The sequence below is a fragment of the Rhinopithecus bieti genome, unplaced genomic scaffold, assembly GCF_001698545.2.
Source record: "Rhinopithecus bieti isolate Rb0 unplaced genomic scaffold, ASM169854v2 scaffold_22040, whole genome shotgun sequence".
In the NCBI taxonomy this organism is placed as follows: domain Eukaryota; kingdom Metazoa; phylum Chordata; class Mammalia; order Primates; family Cercopithecidae; genus Rhinopithecus; species Rhinopithecus bieti.
Genome location: NW_016811527.1, coordinates 2115696 through 2141683, shown reverse-complemented (window position 1 = coordinate 2141683; position 25988 = coordinate 2115696). Strand labels below are relative to the sequence as shown.

Sequence of the window (25988 nt, the reverse complement as noted above, 5' to 3'; positions counted from 1 at the left end):
CTCCTGCCTCAGCCTCCCGAGTAGCTGGGACCACAGGCGCCCGCCACCACGCCCGGCTAATTTTTTGTATATTTAGTAGAGACGGGGTTTCACCGTGTTAGGCAAGATGGTCTCCATCTCCTGACCTCGTGATCTGCCTGCCTCGGCCTCCCAAAGTGCTGGGATTACAGGCGTGAGCCACCGCGCCCGGCCTCAGTCGGCTTTAAATGCCTACAGATGTCACTTTAACTCTTGAGAGCCTAGGTATCATGGTTAGGTCATTTACTTACTCCGTGGCCTTGGACAAGTCACCAAATTCCTTCATGCTTTTGCTTTCTCATCTATTAAGATAGGATTGATAATAGAACTACTTCATGGAGCTATTTCAAAGAGTAAATAAGAAAATGTGCTTAAAATTGATCTAACACGTTAGGCACCGAGGAATGATTAAAAATATTAACAAAGATGCTTTATGTAAGTATCATCACTGCTTCTCTCTAGGTAGGTTGAGGCATGTCTGACAAAAGGAGGCATTTCCTTTAAATGGAAATTTATAATAGATTTGGAGTCTTCCTTAGAATGAAAATCACTCTTTATAGAACATTATTTTATTATGCACAACTCATGTGAAGTAAACAAAGTGAAAATGGAACTTTGCATGGTTTGATTAATATACCATTATTGCATAAAAAGATTCTATATGCTGAGTAGTAGTGGCTACATTAGAATATTGTTTGGTGTAAAGTTTCACCATATGCTTTTTTCACAACCCATCCCAGCGAATGCACTATTATTTGGTATAAAATAAATCAGATATACTGAATAAAAAATGAAATATTATAACCCATTAACAGCCATATCACATATGTGAGCACTGAATAACATATCATTTTAATGTCTTAAATAACATTACCATTTATGGGGATAGTGCAATGACCCCATCCTCTATGTCTAGTTTTAATTTTTAGAACTTTGTTTACAGTAACTCATTCTATCTCCTATCTGGATGTGGATTTACCATTCTGAAACTTCACTGTAATAGTTTTCTTTGACCCAGTGCCAAGGTATTAATTTATATGTAAACCTATCTTATAATAATGCCTGGGCTCTATGAAGTGTCTTTGGTTGGTGTTTAAAGCAAAGCTAACTGATATTTAATTTTATTTTTACAAACAACACATTTCCCGCTGATTCATATTTTCATTTCATATTAAAATCCTCTTGTAATTGTTGTCATTCTCTCCTTGTTTTCTTCTAATTATTTTGCCTAAATTCTTAATTATTCAGTGACTGGATATTTAATCTGTGGATTTTCCAAATCCTCTCTTTTTAATTCTTTTACTGTTCATTCTAGAGCACTTAAATGTTTTTTACTTTTATAATTTCACCAGATGATAAATGATGGTAGAGTGAGAAGTTCATATTAAAATAAGCAGTCTGCCCTTTTAATAAAGATTCCTGGTAAAAAGCTTTTGATGCCAATGAATGCATGAAATAAATGTTTTAACCATTTGTGGATTGGAATCCTTTCACCATCCTATATAACTTAAAGTCAAAACTACAGTTTGCTCTTAGAATAATTTTATAATATCATAAACATATTACATGTAATTATATTAGTATATGTAATTAATATATAATATATAACATAATAATTTTACCAAAAGCAAAGCTGCAAGTGTTAAAAAGAAAACCTAATAGTCACACCATTCCACACCACCTACTAAACTGCACACAGCTTGCAACAATGGGGAGGGGAAAGTTTTCTTCACAAATTTGAGAGGATTAAGTAGTTCTTACATAGAAAAGTCCTTGAATAGATTTAGAAATTAACCTGAAAAGTGAGGTTAAGGACAATGTCAAATATCAAAATAAGCAACAGTTATGTCAATCAAAATACTGTTATAAGCCCATGACTTAAGGAAGAAGAAAATTACTTGAGGAAATTGTGATGTAGGCAGAAAGTATGCATAGGAATCCTACTCATCATTCATATGCTTCTCTCACTCACTTTTGGCTTTTTTTTGACCCCAAGATGTTTTTATGTTGCCCTGTGACTGTGGAAAAACAGCTATTGTCCCCAGTGCCCTCTATCAGACTACCTTTTGAACGCAGGTAACTGTACTCAGCTATTTGCCTTTCACTCTACACAGGTCAGAATTTGTATTCTCCCTTCCTGTTAACTTTCCTGTTGACTAAAACAAAATTAATTCATACTAAAGTGTGGTTATAACCTTTTCTTCCCTATAAGAAAATTTTCACTGAAAAGATTTTTAAACTCAATGGAATTCTGAATTACTTTAATTTCTGGAAATTTCACAAAGAACAGAATGTTTCGTCACAATGCATGTTTCTGTAAAATCAATAAACTCAATTGGCAAGTAGAATGACATCAGTATAGAATGTAGCATTAGCACCACCGGTAACAGTCACTGAACACAAAATATATTGATGCAATTGAATGCAGCACCCTACTTCTTCCTATTGGCTCTGTTTGGGCACATTCTGTCTTAGAGATGTTTATTAAGCCTTCTCTCTGTCTTTGTGAATTTTATTTTGTATAAGTCTTCCTTATTTCCTTCCATCAAGCTATTTTTATTTATATTTACTGCAGCTTCTTTATTAAAAATTTATATTTATTAACTAGTTTTATTAAAATTGGTATTATTTTGTTAGTACTTGTTTGAGACAGGGTCTTGCTCTGTCACCCAGACTGGAATACATTGGCCCAATCAAGGGTAGCAACAGCCTCAACCTCCTGGTCCCAAGCTATCCTTCCATATCACCCTCCCAAGTAGCTGGGACCACAGGCATGCACCACCATGTCTAGCTAATTTTATATTTTATTTTATTTTTTGTAGAAATGGGGTGTCTCTGTGTTGCTCAGGCTGGTCTTGAACTCCTGGGCTCAAGCAATTCTCCAGTCTCAACCTCCCAAAGTGCTGAGATTACAGGCCTGAGCCACACTGCCCACTTATTAGATTCTTGGTGACAAAGTTACATGTTTTGATGGTTCACCAAACCCATTTTTCCCTTAAGCTTGTTATTTTTATCGAATGATTTTGCAGAATTGTGAGGTTTTTTTCAGGAACATACATCACATAATTATAGGAGTGTTTGTAAAGTATTTTAAAAGTGTGGGGAAAATATCCTTCCATCCTACCTCTTCTTTTTGTCCTTCCCTTCTTGCAGGAGGCAGCCTAGAGAGAGAGACAAAGGAACATTTTTTCTTTCTCTCAGCTCCCTGCATTTTAAGTCTGTCATAAGGGTTCAAAGCTACTCAGTCACCTAAAATCACGTATCTTCTCCTACAGTTATTATCAATAATGATACACTTAATTACCAAAGGTTTCAAATGAGTACAATTCCAATGTTACTTTTCATGTCTTAATTTTTACTAATATTCTCTTAATTTTAATCAGGTCCAAGATTCTTTGTTTCAAATGTCTTTTCCTATGAGCATGTATAACATTTTGAGAAACAGTCTCCTTATATCATCTTCTTCCTTATCACTTACTGTTCTGACACATTTTGGAAAAGCTTTGGAAGTCTGTAACTCTCCCAACTGTTGTCTTTAAGATTTTAATCAGGGCCTGTTCTAGGCTTAGAAAGTCCTGAAGAACATTCAGTTTCCTCAAATAGTCTTCATGTCTCAGATTTTCAGATAGTCTCTTGATTCTATAAAATGTAAAATGCTATAAATTTGGCTAAAAGGATGAGATCACATCAGTTATCCATCCCTATGAACAATGTGATGAGACATTACCTTTTGTAGGAAATAATGAGGACATATCTCAGAGTCTTCTGGCCTTCTTATCCTCAGAGCTTCTGCAGGTATTCCAAAAAGTAGGAAGATATTTTCATGCCAAAAAATTTAGAAGAGAATAAGATAACACACGCTCCAACAAAACACGTAATATTTATTATAAATGACAGAAGATAAATCAAGAAAAAAATTGGAGTATAGAAGTGGAGCCAGATGTAAAGTTAAAAAAAGCACAGTGAAGCATAAATTTGGCTCAGCTCTCTAGTAGCCAATGTGAGAAGGGTCATCTATCCAATATACTGTGTTCATTAGCTGAAACAAATCAGTTATTTAGAGGACATAGACTTACTTTTTGAACTAATAACAGAGAAGACTTCTTCTCTGAGGATTTGATGATCTATGTGATAAGTAAGGGAGTTTTTTGCACTAAGGAAAAGTGGGCTGGCTCTTCTCAACCTTGCTTCATTCAACAGATTTAGTCAGAATGATGTTGGGACTCAGAAAATACCCCAGAATGAAGGCCTTGGAAGGAAAAGTGTTTCTCTGATCTCTTGCCCTCCTGTTTCTCAGTCCACTTCTCCCCTTAGGCTAGTCATAGAAACTAGAATCACTTTTCCCCAAGGCAGGTTGTAAACACCAGAACCCCCTTTCCCCAAAGCCAGCCATAAAACCTAAAATCATTACTCACTGTCCCTCTGCCTTTCTGTATAAAAACTACTCATAAAGAAATTATGTGACCCACCTTCTTTGACTATGGGTTATAAGATCCCCATTCCAGAGATGGTGTTGCCTCACACCAAGAAGGAATGCATACATGCTCAGAGAGGCCAAGAATCTAGACAGACAGGCCCTGCTGGGATCCCTCACTCAGTCTGTTAGCATGAGATCATACCCTTTTTGTGCAATCATATTTCTACATAGTCATCCATATTTTATTGAACCTCAGCATAAAAATGGACACTTTCTCCTTTATCTTTGGGTCTTCATTCTGAGGGCTCCTGTGTGTACATATTACATAAACTTGTATGCGTTTTCTCCAATTAATTTCCATTTGTGAGTTGACTTCTCAGAGAAACTTCAGAGGGCCATAGAGAACTTTTCCCTTGGCCCCGACAGTCTTTCCAGGTTAAGGATGCAAATTACTGAACTGATATAGGTTAATTTTATTTCCCATACTGTATACTAGTTCTTAGAGGGTAGAATTTGTTTTTCATAGAACTTGAATATTTTCTAGTTGGTGTTTATTAAATCATAAAATGAATGGATAAAAATATGTACATATGGCAGGAGGGGGGCCTCATTGACTGACTCATCTCTCCTCAGCATTGGGTGGTACAAAGTATGAAGATGCTAACACGGCTGGCTATAAGCAAAACGTTAGCCCAGTTTTGTTTGCTGGAGGTGTCTTTCATACTTACCTTTTAAAAACTCCTTCTGCTCACTTTTAGCCTCATCAGATGCCTCTGCTCCTCAGCACCAAGTATCTGTGAGTTCATCTACCTTTGCTACTGCTTTGAGGAGTCAGTTTTCTGGGGGTCTCAGAGTACCACATTTGACTAACTGTTGGGAAAATGGGTATGGGGGTATTTATGTCAATGAGTGCCTAGTAGTTGTCCAGTGTGAGATCCTATACACTGAAAGTGGTTCTTTGAGGCCTATGAGATACATCTTTAATGAGACTTCCTTAAGCTGAGGACGTTTCCCTTTCCTTCATTCATCAAACAATAAAAACTGTTGTCACCCATTCAGGAGGTATGTGCTTCCGTTTTTTTTTTTTTTTTTTTTGAGATGGAGTCTGGCTCTGTCGCCCAGGCTGGAGTGCAGTGGTTCAATCTCAGCTCACTGCAAGCTCTGCCTCCCAGGTTCACACCATTCTCCCGCCTCAGCCTCCTGAGTTGCTGGGACTACAGGCGCCCACCACCACACCCGGCTAGTTTTTTGTAGTTTTAGTAGAGATGGGGTTTCACCGTGTTAGCCAGGATGGTCTCAATCTCCTGACCTCGTGATCCGCCCGCCTCGGCCTCCCAAAGTGCTGGGATTAAAGGCGTGAGCCACAGCGCCCACTTCTATTTTTAATTAAAGCAGGCAAGATTAATATAATAAACAAGTTAATTTTTGTTTGGAGTTAGGAATTAAAAGCCAAGAATAAGCTATGTAACCTTAGGCAAGTCCTTCAATATCTGTATAGCTCTTGCTCCTGGTATGTAAATTGAAATAATCTCCTGATATGTAAATTGAGATAATTACTTGCCCTTTCTAACACCAAGACCATCCCAGTCTTTAGTCCATTATCATTTATTGTACTTACCATTTTATCTTATGAACATATCATTTGAAGGAAGAAACTGTTTTATTGGTTTGTATCCTAAATGCTTATCACAATGACTGTTACATTGTATACTCAATAAAACGTCCATTGGTCCAATGAATTAATGAAAATATTTGGAAATCTTCACAGTGCAAAATAAATGTAAGTTCTTTGAGGGAAGCAGGTCGAACTTTACCATGTTTTCCTCTCCTTTGGGCCTGGTAGTTCCTGCCTGTGGTCCAATGGTACCCAGCAGTCAGTACCAGTCCATATAGACAGATTGGATAGTGCCTGGATGTTGATACATTTTACACCTTCATCCTTCTGTAGGTATCCTCATTCCAAAGGTCCTGAATTCCCTTTGGATCATTTGGTGTACGGTGTCATACATTGCTCCTCACGTACAACCACATACTGTTGAATACCTGTAAAAAAATAAAAATGTTGAGTATTTATTGTTGCACGTTTTGCATGCATCCAAGTGCGCCAGGTTTATGACTTTTCCATAACTATGACACTGACGATTTATTGAGATCTTATTACATACCAGACATTATGTACTCACATGTATCAACTCATTCAATCCTCACATGTCTATGACATAGGTACTGTTGTCATCTCCATTTTGCATATGAGAGGAATTTCCTCCCTTTTGAAGGAAAAAAAGTGTTTAAGTATTAATATTTTGCCCAAGGTCACAAAAAGTGGTAGAGCCTAGGTTCTACTATGGGCTATCTGCCTCCAGAGTCCAATTTTGTAGCCATTATGTTATGCTAACTTTTGACTAATTGTTTCAGTCGCTGTATTTTTATAATTCATTTTTCTTTTGGGAAGGAGTAATAAAAATCCTGAAGCTTATTTTATGGAATACGTACCCTTTACTTCTACAGTTCCTCCAAGTTTTAACTGAGGTTCCCTTTATGTGCTTATACTGATAATGATAACTCTATAGTATTTATGAAATACATAAAAAATAGAATTTGGAAGAATGTTCTTGTTTACCACTTAGTAAAGGAATTGTTAAATCAAGTTTTTTTTAAAAAAAAACAAACCAAACCACCAGAAACCTACTCAAAATCATACCCTAAAATTCTAAAGAAATGTTTGATTTAAAACATAGAACACCTTATAAGGAGCTATTTTTTCCCGCTAGCTTAACTCAAGTCTAGCTTGCTGTAATTGTAGCATTTACATGAGATGATCACTATCTTAGCATCAAAATGGTGACGGTTATAACTGTACTGCTTGCTACTCAATTATCTTGTAAATTGACAATTTTGTACATGTATGTCTCTCCATGATGGAAGATCTTGCGTTACATACCACCAAAGTTTAGCAAATTAGTTTTTATACTCTAATACTTTAATATGCAATGAATAAAAGGGCAGAAAAATCAGAGTTACAATAAATGTTAGGCTATTTCAGAACACCAGTTTTCACACCTATTTTCTTAGCATACAGAAGCTCAAAAATCATACATTAAGCAGTTTGAATTGTCCTGAAGTTATATTCTGAAGGGGCTGTAACACTTAAGAACTGATAATATTAAAAAGGCAAAAGCATTATAACTCATAGACAGCACACAAGACTTCTTACTTCATCTATAAAACGTGAGAATGTCAATGTTTTATTGGCTACAAGTATAAGGAGGGAAACATCAGCGAAATAAATTTGATAACAAGATTCACACTTCATTACAACTGATTTTCCTAAATTCACAACTTTCACATTTGGCTGCGTGAAAGAGCAAAAAAAAAAACAAAAAAACTAAACTAAAAAGGGAACTTTCACTACTTGTAAGTAGGCCAACTCACATGATCCCTTCAAATGAGAGTTTAAATGAGAATGAGTACACTTTTCTAGCTGGGAAAATATTTTCCTTGATTAAGTGAGTTTAAATAATTTACCCATGGTGATGAATAAGCCCTTGGGCTAGGCTCAGAAACCTCCTCTACCAGCCTGTTTCATAAGAATTACACAGATATTTTTATAGGACATACATGAAATATTTGTTTTTTGGTTGTAATAGTAGAGACAAGAATTTTTGAGAATCCATACGATTTCTGTCTTTCAGGTCTCTTTCTCCTAAATGCACCTTCTGAGTTTCTTAGATATGCCGTACAATTACAAAGACCATTTTACTTAACGGATTAATGTGTTCATCAACTTTAGCACCCTATGTATGTGGTAAGAGTAATGAGAACAGGGCTATTTAAACTGCTTCCTCATATCCTTCCCCTTAATTACCAGTAGTGAAGTTTACTTAGAAAACAATGAGGAAGTATCATAGCCTACAGGCACCTAGGGATGGGGAATTAATTCAGACTGAGAAAATATGGCTCTGGAGAGATACTAAAGTCGTACTGGAAATGTATGAAGTCTAAAAGAACTCTTTCTCCTCAGCTTCAGACTTAGATAAGGTGTGAGGTGTCAGGAATGTGCATGGACCCTTCAAAACTGACATTTTCATCTGTGTTCTTCTGCCTCCCTCCCCCACGAAACAAAATATACGGAAATACAAGTGCTTGGTACTACATGCTTTTGAGGCTTAAAAGCCCAGTAATAAGCACGCTGTATCCGTTGTTGAGGGGTAACTTTTAAGTAAACATCACCAGAAGAATCTCTTCAAATGGAGAATGAAGTCACTCTCCCTCCCTAGAGGCTACGAGGGAAAAGGGAGACAGATATTCCCCCTACTTGCACGTGGGATCTCCCTTTCTCCTCCGACCTCGCTATGCCTCTCCCACGCAGGTCAGGCTGCCTTGGGAGGTAGCTGGGAGAAAAGGCAACGCTCAGTCCTCCATGGCAAAGTCTTTGGTCTTCTCCTCCTGGTCTCCCACTTTGTAGCGCAGCAGCACGCGCAGGCGACGGGGGTTGTCCCGGGAGGGCAGCAGCGTGATCTCTCCTGAAACATCCGTGTCTTGCTCCACTTGCACTGGCTCGTTTAGGTAGAGAAGCGCCTGTTTCCAGTGCGTGGCGGGGTGAAAAGGCGAGGTGGACAGCACCAGGGGTTTCTCCGACTCCCCTCCAGGGAAGGTCACCTGGAACCAGATGGCAAAGCCATGCATGGGCGCCGAGCCATAGCAGCTGCAGCGGAAGCGCCCGCCCACTCCGGCCTCCAGCTCCTGCTCCAAGCCGGCGCGGGAGAGCTCTAGTTGCGCAAAGCGCTGCGGCCGGGCCAGCACGTCCTCGCCGGACAATCCCTGCACAACGATCTCCGAGTGGCCCATGAGGCAGCGCGTGGCGAAGCCCTCCAGGCAGCTCATGTCCACACCATAGTGCTGCTTCACCTGGCTCCAGAAGCCCAGGCGCCATTCCAGCATCTGGTCGCTGATGGGGGCTATGAAGAGCTCGGCGGAGGCCGGCAGGAGAAGACCGCCCTCCTTCAGCCACTTGGTTCGCGCGTGGAGGACGGAGCTCAGCATGGACTCGTGCAGGAGTCCGTAGCCCATCCATTCGCTCACGATGGCATCCACCTGTTCCGGCAACTCCACAGTCTCCACCGGTCCCGGCAGGACGTGCACCCGGTCCTCCAGCCCGTTGAACCTTACCACCTCCCGGGCCTGTTGCCAGATGGCGCTGGCCTCTACCGCGTACACGCGCCGGGCCCCGGCCTGGGCACAGAAGATACTCAGAATGCCGGTGCCCGCGCCCACGTCAAGTACCGTCTTGCCTCGCAGTGCTGCCCAGTTCCGCAGGATACCCAGGCGGTAGGCATCGGTGCGGACGCGGTCTGCGATCATCTCCTCGTGGACCGAAACGTCCGAGTAGCACTCATAGTACAGCTGGTCCCGCTCCCGCTTAGTCCTCCGGGGTCGCTCCAGGGCCGCCTCCCGCTCCGCGCCATCTTCCTCTTCAGTTCCCTCCCCTCCTTCGCCGCCGCCCCCCGACTCAAGCTTTCTTTTCTTGGGCTGCGACATCTTGGCCGCTTTGGCCGGCTCCCGGCGGGCGTAGCGCGCCACGGCGCGGGCTCCAGGAAACGGGGGCTTCTGGGACTTGTAGTGCGCGCTTGTCTTTCCTACTTCCTGCGGGGTCGCCGGGCCAGCGGGGCGGAAGGTCTTCCGTGCCTACCCACGGGAGCTGTTTTGTATTGCTCTTCTGGTGTCTTGGCATCCCTTTTGCCGCCCACGACACCCACATTCTGAGATCCTTTCATTCCCCCTCCCACCCTTAGCTTCTCAGTTTTTTGCTTTCACTCCCTTCCTGAAGTAGACACGCCCACTTAAGACTAATAATCCACCTTTGTTTCTTCTGCTCAACTCACCTCTGGCGAGTTGTTTTGTTTGTTTTTGGATACAGAGTTTCGCTCTTGTTGCCCAGGCTGGAGTGCAATGGCGCTATCTCGGCTCACCGCAACCTCCGCCTCCTGGGTTCAAGCGATTCTCCTGCTTCAGTCTGCCAAGTTGCTGGGATTACAGGCGCACGCCACCACGGCCGGCTAATTTTGTATTTTTGGTAGAGACGGGGTTTCTCCCTGTTGGTCAGGCTGGTCCCGAACTCCCGACCTCAGGTGATCCACCCGCCTTGGCCTCCCAAAGTGTTGGGATTACAAGCGTGAGCCACCGCGCCCGGCCTAACTCACCTCTGGTTTTATTCCACCAAATTAACATGGCGGCACCATACACACACTACCGTCTTAACTGGACAACTGTAGCTCTTGAAGTGCTCCATATGTGGCAATTTAGAAATTGCACTACACATTTCTCTCTTCTGTTTTCAGTGGAGTTAGAGTGCAAATGTAACAAAATTAAAACCTAACAATGCAAAATATTGATTCTGATTCCAGTATGACCACTAATTAATTGAGTGATTTAGGGCAAGTAATAGAACTTATCTGGCCTTCTGTTGCCCATTCACCCACCAGAGAATCTTCATTGCAGTTGGGGAAGAATTATGTTTCTGGTTCTACTTAGAAGAATAGTTACTTGGCTTTCGGCCCTGCTCTGATAATTCTGTGGCTCACTCAAGAGTTAAATCCAGAGAAGTGCAGACTCAAGAGCCGTCTGATACAAGCAAACTCGTTGCTAGGTGTATTCTATATATATATATATATATATATATGCATTTTTTTTTCTCTCAGAAATAACGGAATCTCTTTGTTTCGATCACTGTCTCAATGCAACTCATTTTTTCCTGTATTTCCTTGTCTGGGCAATATTGACACTTTCCTCTTTCTCTTCTATTTTCTTGTAGTCAACCATCAGCTGTTACTCTCTTTTGTTCATAATGGAAATAAAATATATTTTTAAATATGTGTGGCATTTAAATGAGTGTCTGCGTTATTAACAAGGTGAGCATAATGCCATTTTCTCCGAGATTTAAAAAGGCACCCAGAGGAAAATGGACTTTTATTTTCTTGTGGTCTTGAATTATGTCCTTGTAACCAATGGGCCTGTATTCCTTGTCTGGGATCAAAGTTCTTTCATCCTATTTTCTCTATTAATCTTTCGTTAGCAGAATAGGTTTATTGATGTGGCATCCTCAGCTGTACTCTACTTCTAACTCAAGTCTCTCCATCCTGGCTGCTCATTAGAATTCTCTAAGGAGCTTTTTAAAAAAATACCTATTCCTGGGTCTACCTCAGACCAATTAAATCAGAATCACTCCAGTGGAACCTGGGCTTCTAGTTTTTAAAAGCTCCCCAGGGAATTCTAATGGGCAGCTAGAGTGAGAACAACTGTTTCTCACTATAATAATCTTAGTTAAATATTGTTTCGTTATTTTAATTGGGTAAATTATATTTTTTTCAGTGGCCTGGGCTCAACCATTTAAGGCTAAAAACCTTGAAGCATTTCTTCTCTTTTTCTGCCTTGATTTAATATCTTATTTTAAGATAATTGAGGCCCAGTGCAGGACATCAGATTAAAGTTGTAAATGAGACCACTTTAATACATTACTTTTATTCATAGGTTGATGCTTAGTGTATACTTTTGCCATTCTTTCTTTCCTCAAAATGTCACCTTTTCCTTTTAAATACGTTCATTCCTTCACACAATTTTCAATTCACTTCCTTATGGTCTCTTTTAAGAAAATTCTGAATATAAGTTTCATTGGTTTTACCTCCAAAATACATCTTGAATCCATCTGCTTTTCTCCATTTCTATTGTCAACACGCTAGTTTAATCTTCCATATTTACTTGCCTGGAAATTAGTCTCCTAAGGGATCGCTCAGCTTCTAATCTAAACCCTATCTAATCCCTTCTCTACATAGCTGAAATAATAAGCTTTTATAAAACCCATTGAACCATGTCATTCTTCAGTAACTTCCCATGTTAGTTACTGGAACAATTCAGTAACTTCAGGTAACTTCCCATCTCATCTCATACCATTTTTTCCCAACTCGTCACTGGGCTCAAGATATACTGGCTTCTAATAACACATTTCTTTCCTGTGTCAGGTCTTCATGCATAATCTTCCGGTGCTGAGAAAATTGTTTTTCTCCTTAACACTTCACTTTAATGGCTTCTTCTTATCCTTCATGTCTCAACTTAAATGTTACCTTATGAAAAAGGCCTTTCCTGGCTACCTTAAATAATATTTTCAAACCCAAGAGACTATTTTGTTCCCTCCTAGCATTCATTATTATCTGTATGTATTTAATTAATTTATTTGTTTTCTATACAATATCAACTCCAGAAGACTTGGACTTTGGTATTTCCACTGTTGTAGTCCCTAGCACTAAAACAGAAACTGGCACATAGAAAGTGTTCAATAAATAGTCTTCAACAAAGTCTATTGTGGATGCACAAATTATTATTCATACAGGAAGGAGTAGAGAGTTTTGCTTCGTTAGTTCAGTGTGACAATGTGACTTGGTAAACTCTAAGATAGATCCAGATATAGATAGAATGTAGAATGCTCCCAGAAATGAGAATAGTATAAATTTTAAACACTCTTAATGCTTCTAGATAGAATAATGGTAAGCACCAAACATTACCGCTAGAGTAGATTTAAAAAGGCCTGTGGCACTTTCCTTTTCTGCACTTGTATTTGATATAGAGAAGGAGTTCCTTACTGATCTTTTTTACCACAATGAGATGTTTTAAGTAGGAAAGGGACCTCGATCACAGCCCTTCCCCAAGCCGTGCAGCTCAGCAGCAAACCACCTGCATGGGAGAAGAGTTGGAGTTCTGCTGGCAGAGCATTCTTTGTATTTTCATTTCAGCGGTCTGTTTGCCATGTCTATTCAATGCTCAAACCCAGTTTTTCAAACAAATGATCTTGAAATTAATTTAGTGCATCTTGACCACTATTAAGAAGAAATAATAGATGAGAAAATGCTAAATGTGTCAAATGAGTAAAGGTGGGTATTATTTCATAAAACTTGTTTCATGGCTCACACCTGTAATCCTAGCACTTTGGGAGGCCGAGGCAGGCAGATCATGAGGTCAAGAGATCAAGACCATCCTGGCCAGCATGGTGAAACCCTATCTCTATTAAAAATACAAAAATTAGCTGGGCATGGTGGCACGTGCCTGTAGTCCCAGCTACTCAGGAAACTGAGAGAGGAGAATCGCTTGAAACTGGGAGGGGGAGGTTGCAGTGAGCAGAGATTGTGCCACTGCACTCCAGTCTGGCAAAAGAGCGAGACTCCGTTTAAAAAAAAAAAAATACTGTATGTATATTTCTTGCTTCAGGTTATGGTTAAAAGCTTGAAATATACAGCTTTCTGTTCTCCAAAAACACTATGAATTTTGGGATTTCTGTACTTTTGCTTTGGGTGCCTGTACTCTTCCCTCCTCTCACTCATCTTTTTAGCTAATGCTCAAATGTTTTTTCAACCAGTCTATGGCCCTTTAATACATATAACTCTTTTTGCACTTGTATCATTGTATCAGAACTATTTATATATCTGGCTTTGGATTGTGGACTTTGAACACCAACATTTTGTACTTTTCACTTTTATGCTGAGAACCTAGTACATTGTGCTGGAATCTGAACCTTTCTATATTACAGTTTTTGCTCCCAAGTATACTGAGGTTCACAGATGTGCCTTGGATGACTGGGAGAATCATGATCTATTTTCTGTATCAAACGCACTCATTTATTTGTTCAACCATTCATTTATTCAACAGGCATTCTGGACTTTTATCATTCTAGAAATAAGGATAAAGTAAACAAAAAGCAGACATTCTTATCTCTGAGGAACTTATATTTTTGTGTTAATCTTATCTATTATTATTATGCTTTCTTACTAACAATTTATTATACCACTTTTAAATCTCAATTCTCATGTAATATTTTGTCTTGGATGTACTGATGTGATTTCCTCCCACAGATACTTATTTCTAAATTTCTTTCCCCTTTTAATTCGAAGGTTTATTATTTAAAAATATTTTTTAAAGCCTAGTGTAAGGATTGAAGATAGTTCCTTCAGGATTTCAAAAATTCACTGTAATTCTCAAAGTGTGTGTTGAGGAAGAGTGAAGGAGCAAAGGCATGAAAAATGTTATAACTATCTCTTTGATATGAATATTCATTAAATGATGTAGTTCCTGCCATTTTGCAGTTACTTGGAAGCTGTCAGCATAGAAAGATTTCTGTTAAAAAAATTATGGACAATAAAGACAAAAATGGTGACTTTCGTATCTAAACAAATTGGAGCATCAAACATAGAAAGCCTAGGTATATGTTATTATCTTGATATATATAGTGTCTTTTAGGTCCATGGTGTATTGGCCCAGCTATTAAACCCCATACTAAAACAGATGAATAGCAAATTCATAGCTTCTTGATGATATTATTATGAGTGGGTGTAAATCTTTAAAAAAAGTTTGTATTGAATTGTTTAGGTAGTATAAACAAGGATATTATACACTTAGTTAATAATTATCAATTCAGTTTATATTTATTGAGCCCACTTAAAATACAGAATATAGAACTGTAACAAGTTCAGGTATAAATATTGATTGTGACATCTTAACAATTTCTACTATAAATCAGGCCAACCGTAATAGAAATAGTAAAGAAAAATGAGAATGTAAATTATAATGTGGGGAAAAGTTATGTCTCAGTGCATCCATGGAAATATACACCTGCTTACCTGCCTAAGGCATAATGAGAATCAGGTAGCTTAATGAAATTCAGATATTAAACCTAATGAATATCATTTAATAGAACTTCTCCCCCTTTTTTATTCTTTTGTGCAAACCTTTAACATGAAAGAAAGCCAGCTATTGGCGCTTTTTTTTTGGCTGTGTCATGCTTTTTTATTTTCTAACTTTTATGGGTACATATTAGGTGTATATAATTATGAAGTACATATGATTTTTTAAAAATTTAATTTAATTTTATGTTATGTTCCAGGATACACGTGCAGGATTGTGCAGGTTTGTTACATAGGTAAACATGTGTGATGATGATTTGCTGCTCCTATCAACCCATCACCTAGGTATTAAGGCCCATATGCATTAGCTCTTTATCCTGACGCTCTCCCTCCCCCATCCCTCTGAAAGGCCCCAGTGTATGTTGTTCCCCTCCCTGTGTCCATGTGTTCTCATCATTCAGCTTCCAATTACAAGTGAGAACATGCGATGTTTGGTTTTCTGTTCCTGTATTAGTTTGTTGAGGATAATGGCTTCCAACTCCATCCATGTCCCTGCAAAGGACATGATCTCATTTCTTTTTATGGCTGCATAGTATTCCATGGTGTATATGTACCACAGACGACATGATCCTATATCTAGAAAACCCCACAGTTTCTGCCCAGAAGCTCCTTGAGATGATAAGCAACTTCAGCAAAGTCTCAGGATACAAAATCAATGTGTAAAAATCACAAGCATTCCTATACACCAACAATAGACAAGCAAGTCAGATCATAAATGAACTCCCATTCACATCTGCTACAAAGAGAATAAAATACCTAGGAGTACAGCTAACAAAGGAAGTGAAGGACCTCTTCAAGGAGAACTACAGACCACTGCTCAAGGAAATAGGAGAGGACACAAACAAATGGAAAAACATTCCATTCTCATGGATAGGAAGAATCACTATCGTGAAAATGACCATACTGCCCAAAGTAGTTTATAGATTCAATGCTATTCCCGTTAAACTACCATTGACATTCTTCACAGAATTAGAAAAACTACTTTAAAAATCATACAGAACCAAAAAAAAGCCTATATAGCCAAGACAATCCTAAGCAAAAAGAGCAAAGCTGGAGGCATCATGCTACCCAACTTCAAACTATACTCATTACAAGGCTACAATAACCAAAAAAGCATGGTACTGGTACAAAAACAGACACATAGACCAATAGAACAGAATAGAGATCTTACAAATAAGACTGCACGTCTACAACCATCTGACCTTCAACAAACCTGACAAAAACAAGCAATGGGAAAAGGATTTCCTATTTAATCTGGAATAACTGGCTAGTGCTGGAAAAACTGGCTAGTCATATTGAAAAAGTGAAAATTGAAACTGGACACCTTACTTATACCTTCTACAAATTTTAACTTAAGATGGATTAAATACTTAAATGTCAAACCCAAAACTATAAAAACCCTAGAAGAAAATGTAGGCAATACCATTCAGGACATAGGCGCAGGTAAAGATTTCATGACAAAAACATCAAAAGCAATTGCAACAAAAGCAAAAATTAACAAATGAGATCTAATTAAACTAAAGAGCTTCTGCAAAGCAAAAGAAACTATCATCAGAGTGAACAGACACCCTACAGAATAGGAGAAAAATTTTGCAATGTATCCATCTGACAAAGGTCTAATATTTGGAATCTACCGAGAACTTACACAAATTTACAAGAATAAATAAACAACCCCATTAAAAAGTGGGCAAAGGACATAAACACACACTTCTCAAAAGAAGACATTTATGCAGCCAATGGACACATGAAAAAAAGCTCAATGTTACTGATCGTTAGAGAAATGTAAATCAAAACCACAATGAGATACCATCTTACGCCAGTCAGAATCCTATTATTAAAATCAATAAAAAACAGATGCTGGTGAGGCTGCAGAAATATACGAATGCTTTTCCACTGTTTATGGGAATGTAAATTAGATCAACCATTGTGGAAGACAGTGTGGCCATTCCTCAAAGACCTAGAACCAGAAATGCCATTTGATCCAGCAATCCCATTACTGGGTATATACCCAAAGGAGTAGAAATCATTCTGTTTTAAAGATACATGCACATGTATGTTCACTGTAGCACTATTCACAATAACAAAGACATGGAATCAACTCAAATATCCATTAATGATAGACTGGACAACTATTGGCCTTTATGAAATTCTTATGTTCTCATGGTAGTTTGCTATTGAGGGCATTTGAATTGCATGGAAGTAATTATACTCCCATTATACTTGTAGTAGTCTGGTGATTCTTAAAGTGTGGTCTCTAGACCAATAGCAGCAGCATCACCTGGGAAATTGTTAGAATTACAAAATTTTGGACCGCATCCTAGATATAATGAATTGAAATCTTTGGGGAAGAGAATCTGCAGTCTTCCTTTTTAATAGGCTTTCAGGTGATTCTGATGCAAACTGCTGAAATTTGAGAACCACTGCCTACCTAGACAGTTTGAAGAGTGCAAGAACCAATGTGAGGCCATGTAGAGTTTATGGAATGGAGCATCCATTGTTTTTTTCTACTGCTGTGTAACAAATTACTACAAATTCAGTTAGCATCTTAAAACAATATGGTTTTTATTTTTATTTATTTAAATTTTTTGATCTCACAGAGGTGGTGGGTCAGAAGTTCAGGCACAGCTTAGGTATGTCCTCTGAAAGCTGCAATCAAGATGTTGACCTGGCAGCTTTCCTTTCTGGAGCTCAAATTGTCCTCCAAGCTCATGTGATTGTTGTTGGCAGAATTCAGGTCCTTGCATTTGTAGGACTGAGGTTCCCCTTTTCTTCCTGATTGTCAGACGGGGGCTACTTGCAGTTCCTTGAAGCTGCTAGCAGTTCCTTGCTATGTGGTCCTTTCCTAGACTCTTTCATAACATAGCAGCTTACTTCTTCAAGGCCAAGAGGAGAAGCTTTCCTATTTCAGGAAGGTTCCTGGTCCAAGTCCACAATCCCTCCTACAGGATGATTTTGATTAACTCAAATTCCACTGATGTGTGACCTCATTTATACTCATAAAATAATATTTTCAGCTGGAGAAATGACTGAGGATAGAGACCAACAGTATATTCCCAGCAAAACTTGATAAACTCAAAATATCTGCCGAGAAATCTGTGTCTCAGAAGAATATGGGTCTGGCTCATGGCATGTAAAGATTGAGGCAGGACAATAGGTCTGGAGGCAGGGAACCTAAGGACTTCCTAGAATTAAATCAAACTGGAAAACCCCAACTTTCCAAGCCTAAGTAAATAACATTGTAACTTCACTTCAGCCTCTTCATTTGCAAAGGGTATACACCAAGTAAATAACTTTGTAGCTTCACTTTAGCCTCTTCATTTACATAGGGCATACACCAAGTAACCAATGGGAAACCTCTAGAGGGTATTTAAATCCCAGAAAATTCTGTAACCAGCCCTCTTGAGCTGCTTACTGGAGCCTGCTCCCACTCTGTGGAGTGTACTTTTGTTTCAATAAATCTACTTTCCTTTCCTTGCTTTGTTTGTGCATTTTGTCCCATTCTTTGTTCAAAATGCTGAGAACTTTGACACCTGATGTGTGACCTCATTTATACTCATAAAATAATATTTTCAGCTGGAGAAATGACTGAGGATAGAGACCAACAGTATATTCCCAGCAAAACTTGATAAACTCAAAATATCTGCCGAGAAATCTGTGTCTCAGAATATGGGTCTGGCTCATACTGGTAACAGAAATGACTGGGTCAAATAGATGAAAACAAAGTTTTGTACAAGCTGTATGTATGCCACATCTGAGCAGAAAATTTTAATACAGCTGCATAGTTCGCCTCTGTCACCCTTGAGTTTCTAAACTCTGCCATATGAAAAGCATGCCACAAATAGTAGCTACTTTTCTAGCCTGGGACACAGAAAGGCGATTCCTGGAATGAAGTGAAGCTGAGCTGAGCCCAGGTGAACCCAGGAGAACATAGCAGGCCACAGTTCTCATGTAATGGAAGCAGGGAACAAAATACATTTTGTTGTGAACACTGAGATATTGGGGTTATTTTTTATGATAGCAAAAACAAATCTGAGTAATAATAAACATACATGATGAATTATTGAAACTAACCCAATATCCTTATTGATAGGTTTTGTTTGCTTTTTTGTTTTTGATAAACGTAGAAATTGACCCATCTGGTCTTAAAGCGTGAAACTTATATTTGATTTATCTGAGTTCCTTCCTCAGGAAATGACCTCAGGCTTCTAACAAACAAACAAACAAACAAACAAAAACATATCAAAGAACTGAAACTCATCACATCACCAGTTCAGGCAATGAGATGCCCGACACCTCATTCACCATGATTGCTTCCTTATCCCTCCCTACTTCTTTTCTTACACATTATTGCATTTCTTCCCTGCTATCTAAACCCCTAATTTTAGTGGGTCAGGGAGATGGATTTAAGACTGATCTTGGCTGCAGCACCAAATTAAAGCCTTCTCCCTTGGCAATAATCCTCTCAGTGATTGGCTTTCCGTGCAGCAGGACCTACACTGGACCTAGACTGAACGCTGGGTATTTCAGTAACATTGTTATTGTGGAATTACTACCCAAGTCATGACATAAAACATCACTAGAACTAGAATCCTCTCTATGTCCTTCCAATCGTATACTTCTCCTCTTTCCCAAAAGTAAGTATTCTAATAATACCATAAAATATTTGGTGACCTGGTTTGAACTTCATATACCTGGAATAGTAGAGTATATGCTCCTGAGAGTCATCTATGTGACTATGTATGAGATTTTTTTCACTTTCTGTGGTTTATTTTATTTTAAATTGTGAATATACCATAATTTATTTAACTGTGTTTCTGTTGTTGCACAGTTCCTCTTAAATAAAATTTATCATTCCTGACAGGACTTTCATAGTGTTTTTGGGGTATTTTTGGACAATTCTTTTAACTCTTCAAATTTTCTACTTTATGTAAATAAATATGTTAGTTTTTCTTACCATATTATTTGTTAAGTGATTAATGATAGCTAAAACTTATTGTATGTTTTTCATGTGCTATATGCTTCATTCATTCATTCATTCATTCATTCATTCATGTATTTATTCAACAAATATTTACTACCACCTAATACCATGTAGGTTCCAAAAGTATTAGGGTAAACAAAACAGACAAATCCTTGTTTTTATGACATTTATATTTTAGGAAATAATTTCCAATTACCAAAATCTATTATATAAGTATGATTATTATTATCTTTATTAGAGACAGGGTCTTGCTCTGACACCCAAGCTGGAGTGTAGTGAACTGATTAGATGGGTGTTATGATCTGTTTTCACAAATGGGAAAACAAAGGCACACAGTAGCTACATCCATCTCTTATTTATCTTTTCTACCAGATTGTAAACTACTTTCTGACAGGATCCAATCTCTCCACGGTGTCTAGGGGAGCACCACACATATAATTATAACATTAATAAATTTGATGATGATTAACATTTATTTTATGATTTTTATACACAAGAGACAACTCAATCTTCAGAAAACTTATGTGGTTGGTATTATTAGCCTCATTTTGGAGACCACAACACAAACAAAAAAATACAAAGTGACTTGCCTTTGGTCTAGGTTCTCTGTGTATTGAAGTTCATCCTTGTGGTTGCATATAACAGTGGTTCCTTCATTTTCATTGCTGTATCATATTCAGTTCTCAGCTTCCTGTAAAGCCACTATGGTATACACTACGCTGTACATAATGAATGACTTTGAGTAGACGAGGTAAGTGAGCTTCTCATTTCTTCCATCTCTGCCTTGTAGTTATTTCTACACATAAGAGGAAAAAAGTGTTTTAGACATTGTGCTTGTATCTAATCCTACATGTGTTTGACTTAACAGAATTGTAGTATGGGTATCACTATTCTGTAATCGGCTGTGTTTAAGAATCTTAGCTGGTTTATTCCCTTAAAATTGTTAAGCTCCTTGTATATAGCTAGCACTGTGCTAGGCTTTAGGAAAGAGAGGATGAAGCAGTCTCAGTCCACCCTAAGGAGCTCACAATACAAAGAGCTCATAATCCATTTGGCAGTCCTTTAATCCAGGTTTGTCTATGTTTTACAAATGATGTTGAGTGCTTTTCTCAAAAACTTGAGGATAATTCCTAGGCTATTCAAATATCTTTCCTACATGGCTCTGCAGATATTTAATTTGCACTGAATTTTGTTGTTAGTTTGAACTACTGTGTTAGTCTGATGAATACTGCTATGTTCTCTACTTCATTTTCTAATCTATATGCCTTAGGATATTATTGGACAATATAATGGCCACACTTAAGAATTCAATCAGTTTTCAGTTTCATGTATATAAAGACTTCTGTAAAGTGCTGTGAGATGACATTATAATTATTGTTGTTATTGTTGGGTTTATGCCTTATCAACATAACCAATATGAAGAAATACCTGAATGACTGAATGTGTATGTGCATGTGTGTGCATGTGTGTACGTGTGTCTCTGTGTATGTGTCTGTGTGTGTGTGTGTGGTGTGTTTAATGTTCACTGAGTTGAAGGCTTTCTCCAAGGATAGAAAGAAAAATTTAACCTATGCTTCCAGGCTTCTCTTTATATTCTCAAGTATGGTTTACAGCCTCAAGCATGGTTGTTCTTACTGACAGAACTATCTTTTATCTTCTTTTTACAAGATAAGATTAATCTATTTTTAAAGTTAATACACCACTGGCTTTATATCCTTGTTGTAGGCTTTGTGAATAGGTTAAAGCCTCTTTGTTGCATTATTTGCTGTGCAGCTACATTCAAAAATGCAATGAATAAACTGAAATTAATAACTCTGGAAGGGTGAAAAGTGATAGTATTCACCACACTCAATTACAGAAATGATCCATTACATTAATATAATAGTGATGCTATCCAAATGCAATATGGTGAATAAAAATAAAGTGACAGGCTAACAAAATTTTAGCTTTTGACTCTGGGAAGGAAGATAAATAGTTAGAAAGCATGGTTAATAGCTCAAATGCATACGCTACAAGTACTTATTTCAGTGTCAACTCTTAGCAAAGGATACCAGGCAAGTGAACTTGAATATCCATTTGATTAACTAGCTTCTTAAGAACTGAAATAAGCTTTTATATGCTTTGGAAAGAATTGCTGGCAAAAAGGCTAAGAGGGTGGGTTTAATGGAGGTAATCCTCTAATAAATTACGCCTTAGCAGTTAGAAATATAGAAAAGCAAGATAAACTTGAAGTAATCCTGATACGTCCTGTTTTACCCATTGTCTTCACTTAATAGATACTCTGGATTTGGATTAAACTGTGTTCAGTCATTACCCTGAGAAATCCTATTCTTTATGTATTCTTTTTGCCTCTTCTTACCCAGTTAATGAGTACTTTCTCACCTGTCAGTTGTGAATGAAGACAATGAATGGGTGGAGTCCTGGTTCTTTAATTCAGATCATAGATCTGTAGGGAGCCTTTATACATTCTATAAGTGGTGACTATGAGCCTTGCATGGCCATCAGATTCACCTGTGTAGCAAGTTAGAAATATGTATACCTAGATGTCTCTCTCGTAGATATTTGTTCTGCAGATCTGAGAGGAGCAAGGACAATAGTATATTTTAACAAGCTTCACTGTTGACTATGATGTAGGAACAGGTTAAAAACCCTATGCCATTGTCGATTCAGAAAGAGGTAGGAATTTTCTTAAAGTATATTTCAGCATTGATTTGAATTTATATTATTTTATATATAATTCATTTTTATTATCCAAGTAATACCTGTCTACTATAGAAACATCAGAAAACATAGAACGAAAAAGAAGCTTCAGATCTGACCACTGTTAATATTTGAAAGTATGCGAGTGGGAATTTAGAGTTAGTAACAAAGCATTTGCCTTTGCAACTGGAAGGAGAAATCCATAGATGATTCATAGAGTTATTTTTCTTGTATGTAACCAGATATTATTTGCTCAAATGGGCATTCTTTAATGAGGGAAGGATCCTATCCTTCTTTTCTTTCTCTACTGAAGCATTTTTCTGTTTTTTTTTTTTTTTTTTTCCTCTGGAAAGTGGCATAGCTGATTTAGGCATGGGAGTTCAGCAAAGCTGATAATGGACTTTTGGGATTATCAGTCTTGGTGACATACCAAAATAGTGTGATAGCATTTCACTCATCCATTCAATTTATTCGTTCAACAGACATTTATTGAGCACATACTAATATGCCAGACATCATGCCATGTGTTGGTGATACTCAGTCCTTTCCCTGGAGGATCTTCACACTCTGGGTGGGAGATGGACAACTAAACATAAAAATTTATGGTATATTTTATATGAGCTATGAAAGATATATGCACAGGATATGTTGTACATTCACATAAGGGATATTTAGACCAAAATAGGGAATCAGGGAAGATGAATATAAAGAAAGGATGTGAAAGCAGGATGTCAGAGCTGAATGATATTCACTAGTGGCCTTTGCATGAATTTGGAAATCATACAGGGGCTATTAACTCCACCTGCTGTATCAGAGTGGCTATTAACTCCACCTGCTGCCTAGAGTGGAACTCAGGAAATCTTTCTTTGTTTTCTAATGTTCCTTCTTAAAAATAGTATTCTGCTTTCTTTGTCATGGATGAATTATCCTTTATTAGGTTTCCAAGTATCTTAATAATAGTATTTTGAAAATCTCTCTGGATAGTTTATGTTTCTCTGTGAATCATTTTCATTTTTATTTGTTTTGATACTATTTTTCAATGTATAGGTCAGATTTTTTGAGTAACTGCTTTCAATCTCTTGCTGGAAAAGTTATAGACCTGACTTTCAACCTCTGTGAAGTGCATGGGGTAAGAAGGCAAAGATCTGGGCATTCAGGATGTAAATGCTCAATGGGGTGAAACAGCCATCCAGCTCGTATTAGTCAGTTTTCATGCTGCCAATAAAGACATACCCAAGACTGGGCAATTTACAAAAGAAATAGGTTTTAATTGGAATTACAGTTCCACGTGGCTGGGGAAGCCTCACAATCATGGAGAAGGCAAGGAGGAGCAAGTCCTGTCTTACATGGATGGCAGCAGGCAGACAGAATGAGAGGATTCAAAAGCAGAAACTGTGATAAAACCATCAGATCTTATGAGACTTATTCACTACCATGAGAGCAGTATGGGGGAAACGACCCCCATGATTCAATTATCTCCCACTGGGTCCCTCCCACAACACATGGGAATTATGGGAGTAGAATCCAAGATGAGATTTGGGTGGGGACACAGAGGCAAGCCATATCATTCATCCCTGGCCCCTGCCAAATCTCATGTCCTCACATTTCAAAGCCAATTATGCCTTCCCAACAGTCCCCCAAAGTCTTATCTCATTTCAGCATTAACTCAAAAGTCCACAGTCCAAAGTCTCATCTGAGACAAGGTGAGTTCCTTCTGCCTAGGAGTCTGTAAAATCAAAAGCAAGCTATTATTTCCTAGATACAATGGAGATACAGACACTGGATAAGTACAACCATTCCAAATGGGAGAAATTGGCCGAAACAAAGGTGCTACAGGGACCATGCAAGTTTGAAATCCAGCCAGGCAGTTCAATCTTCAAGCTACAAAATGATCTCCTTTGACTCCATGTCTCACATCCAGATCACACTGATGCAAGAGATGAGTTCCCATGCTTTTGGGCAGCTCAGCCCTTGTGGCTTTGTAGCATACAGCTTCCCTCCCACCTGCTTTCATGGGCTAGTGTTGACTGTCTGTGGCTTTTTAGGTGCACAGTGCAAGCTGTAGGTGAATCTACCATTCTGGGGTCTGGAGGATGGTGTCCTCTTCTCACAGCTCCACTAGGTGGTGCCCCAGTAAGGACTCTCTGTGAGGGCTCCAAGCCCACGTTTCCCTTCTGCACTGCTCTAGCAGAGGTTCTCCATGAGGGCCCCACCCCTACAGCAAACTTCTGCCTGGGCATCCAGGAGTTTCCATACATCTTCTGAAATCTAGGTGAAGATTCCCAAACCTCAATTCTTGACTTCTGTGCACCTGCAGGCTCAACACCAGGTGGAAACTACCAAAGCTTGGGGCATGCATCATCAGAGGCCATGGCCTGAGCTCTACATTGGCCCCTTTCAGCCACGGTTGGAGCAGGTGGGATGCAGAGCACAAGGTCCCTAGGCTGTACACAGCTCGGGGACCCTGAGCCTAGCCCATGAAACCACTTTTTCCTCCTAGACCTCTGGGCTTGTGTTGGGAGGGGCTGCTGTGAAGATCTCTGACATGCCCTGGAGACATTTTCCACATTGTCTTAGGGATTAACATTTGGCTCCTTGTTACTTATGCAAACTTCTGCAGGTGGCCTGAATTTCTCCTCAGAAAATGGGATTTTCTTTCCTATCAAATTGTCAAATTGTCAGGCTGCAAGTTTTTCAAACTTTTATGCTCTGTTTCCCTTTTAAAACTGAATGCTTTTAACAGCACCCGAGTCACCTGTTGAATGTTTTGCTGCTTAGAAATTTCTTCTGCTAGATACCCTAAATCATCTCTCTCAAGTTCAAAGTTCCATAAATCTCTAGGGCACAGGCAAAATGTCACCAGTCTCTTTGCTAAAACATAACAAGAGTAACCTTTGTTGCAGTTCCCAACAAGTTCCTTATCTCCATTTGAGACCATCTCAGCCTGGACTTTATTGTCCATATCACTATCAGCATTTTGGGTGAAGCCATCCAAAAAGTCTCCAAGAAGTTCAAAACTTTCCCACATTTTCCTGTCTTCTTCTGAGCCTCCAAACTGTTCCAACCTCTGCCTGTTACCGAGTTCCAAAGTTGCTTCCACATTTTTTGGGTATCTTTTCAGCAATGCCCCTACTCCACAGGTACCAAT

General features: G+C 38.7%; 1 protein-coding gene across 4 annotated transcripts; it reads right to left on the bottom strand.

The window, feature by feature from the left end:
• Positions 1-5792: 5792 nt before the first annotated feature.
• On the bottom strand, positions 5793-10057 carry PRMT6 (protein arginine methyltransferase 6). 4 transcript variants are annotated; one of them, XR_001889589.1, is made up of 3 exons: positions 8751-10057; positions 6619-6702; positions 5793-6478 (listed from the first exon to the last, which is right to left on the bottom strand). XR_001889589.1 is itself a non-coding variant. In XM_017893980.1 (1 exon), exon 1 carries the CDS (start codon positions 9971-9973, stop codon positions 8846-8848), a length of 1128 nt encoding a protein of 375 aa, XP_017749469.1. In that variant the 5' UTR covers positions 9974-10057; the 3' UTR covers positions 7394-8845. The 4 variants fall into 4 exon arrangements, 1 of the variants encoding a protein (XP_017749469.1); XR_001889588.1 differs by lacking the exon at positions 6619-6702 and having other exon boundaries at positions 5794-6478; XR_001889590.1 differs by lacking the exon at positions 6619-6702 and having other exon boundaries at positions 5794-6478; positions 8782-10057.
• Positions 10058-25988: the final 15931 nt, after the last annotated feature.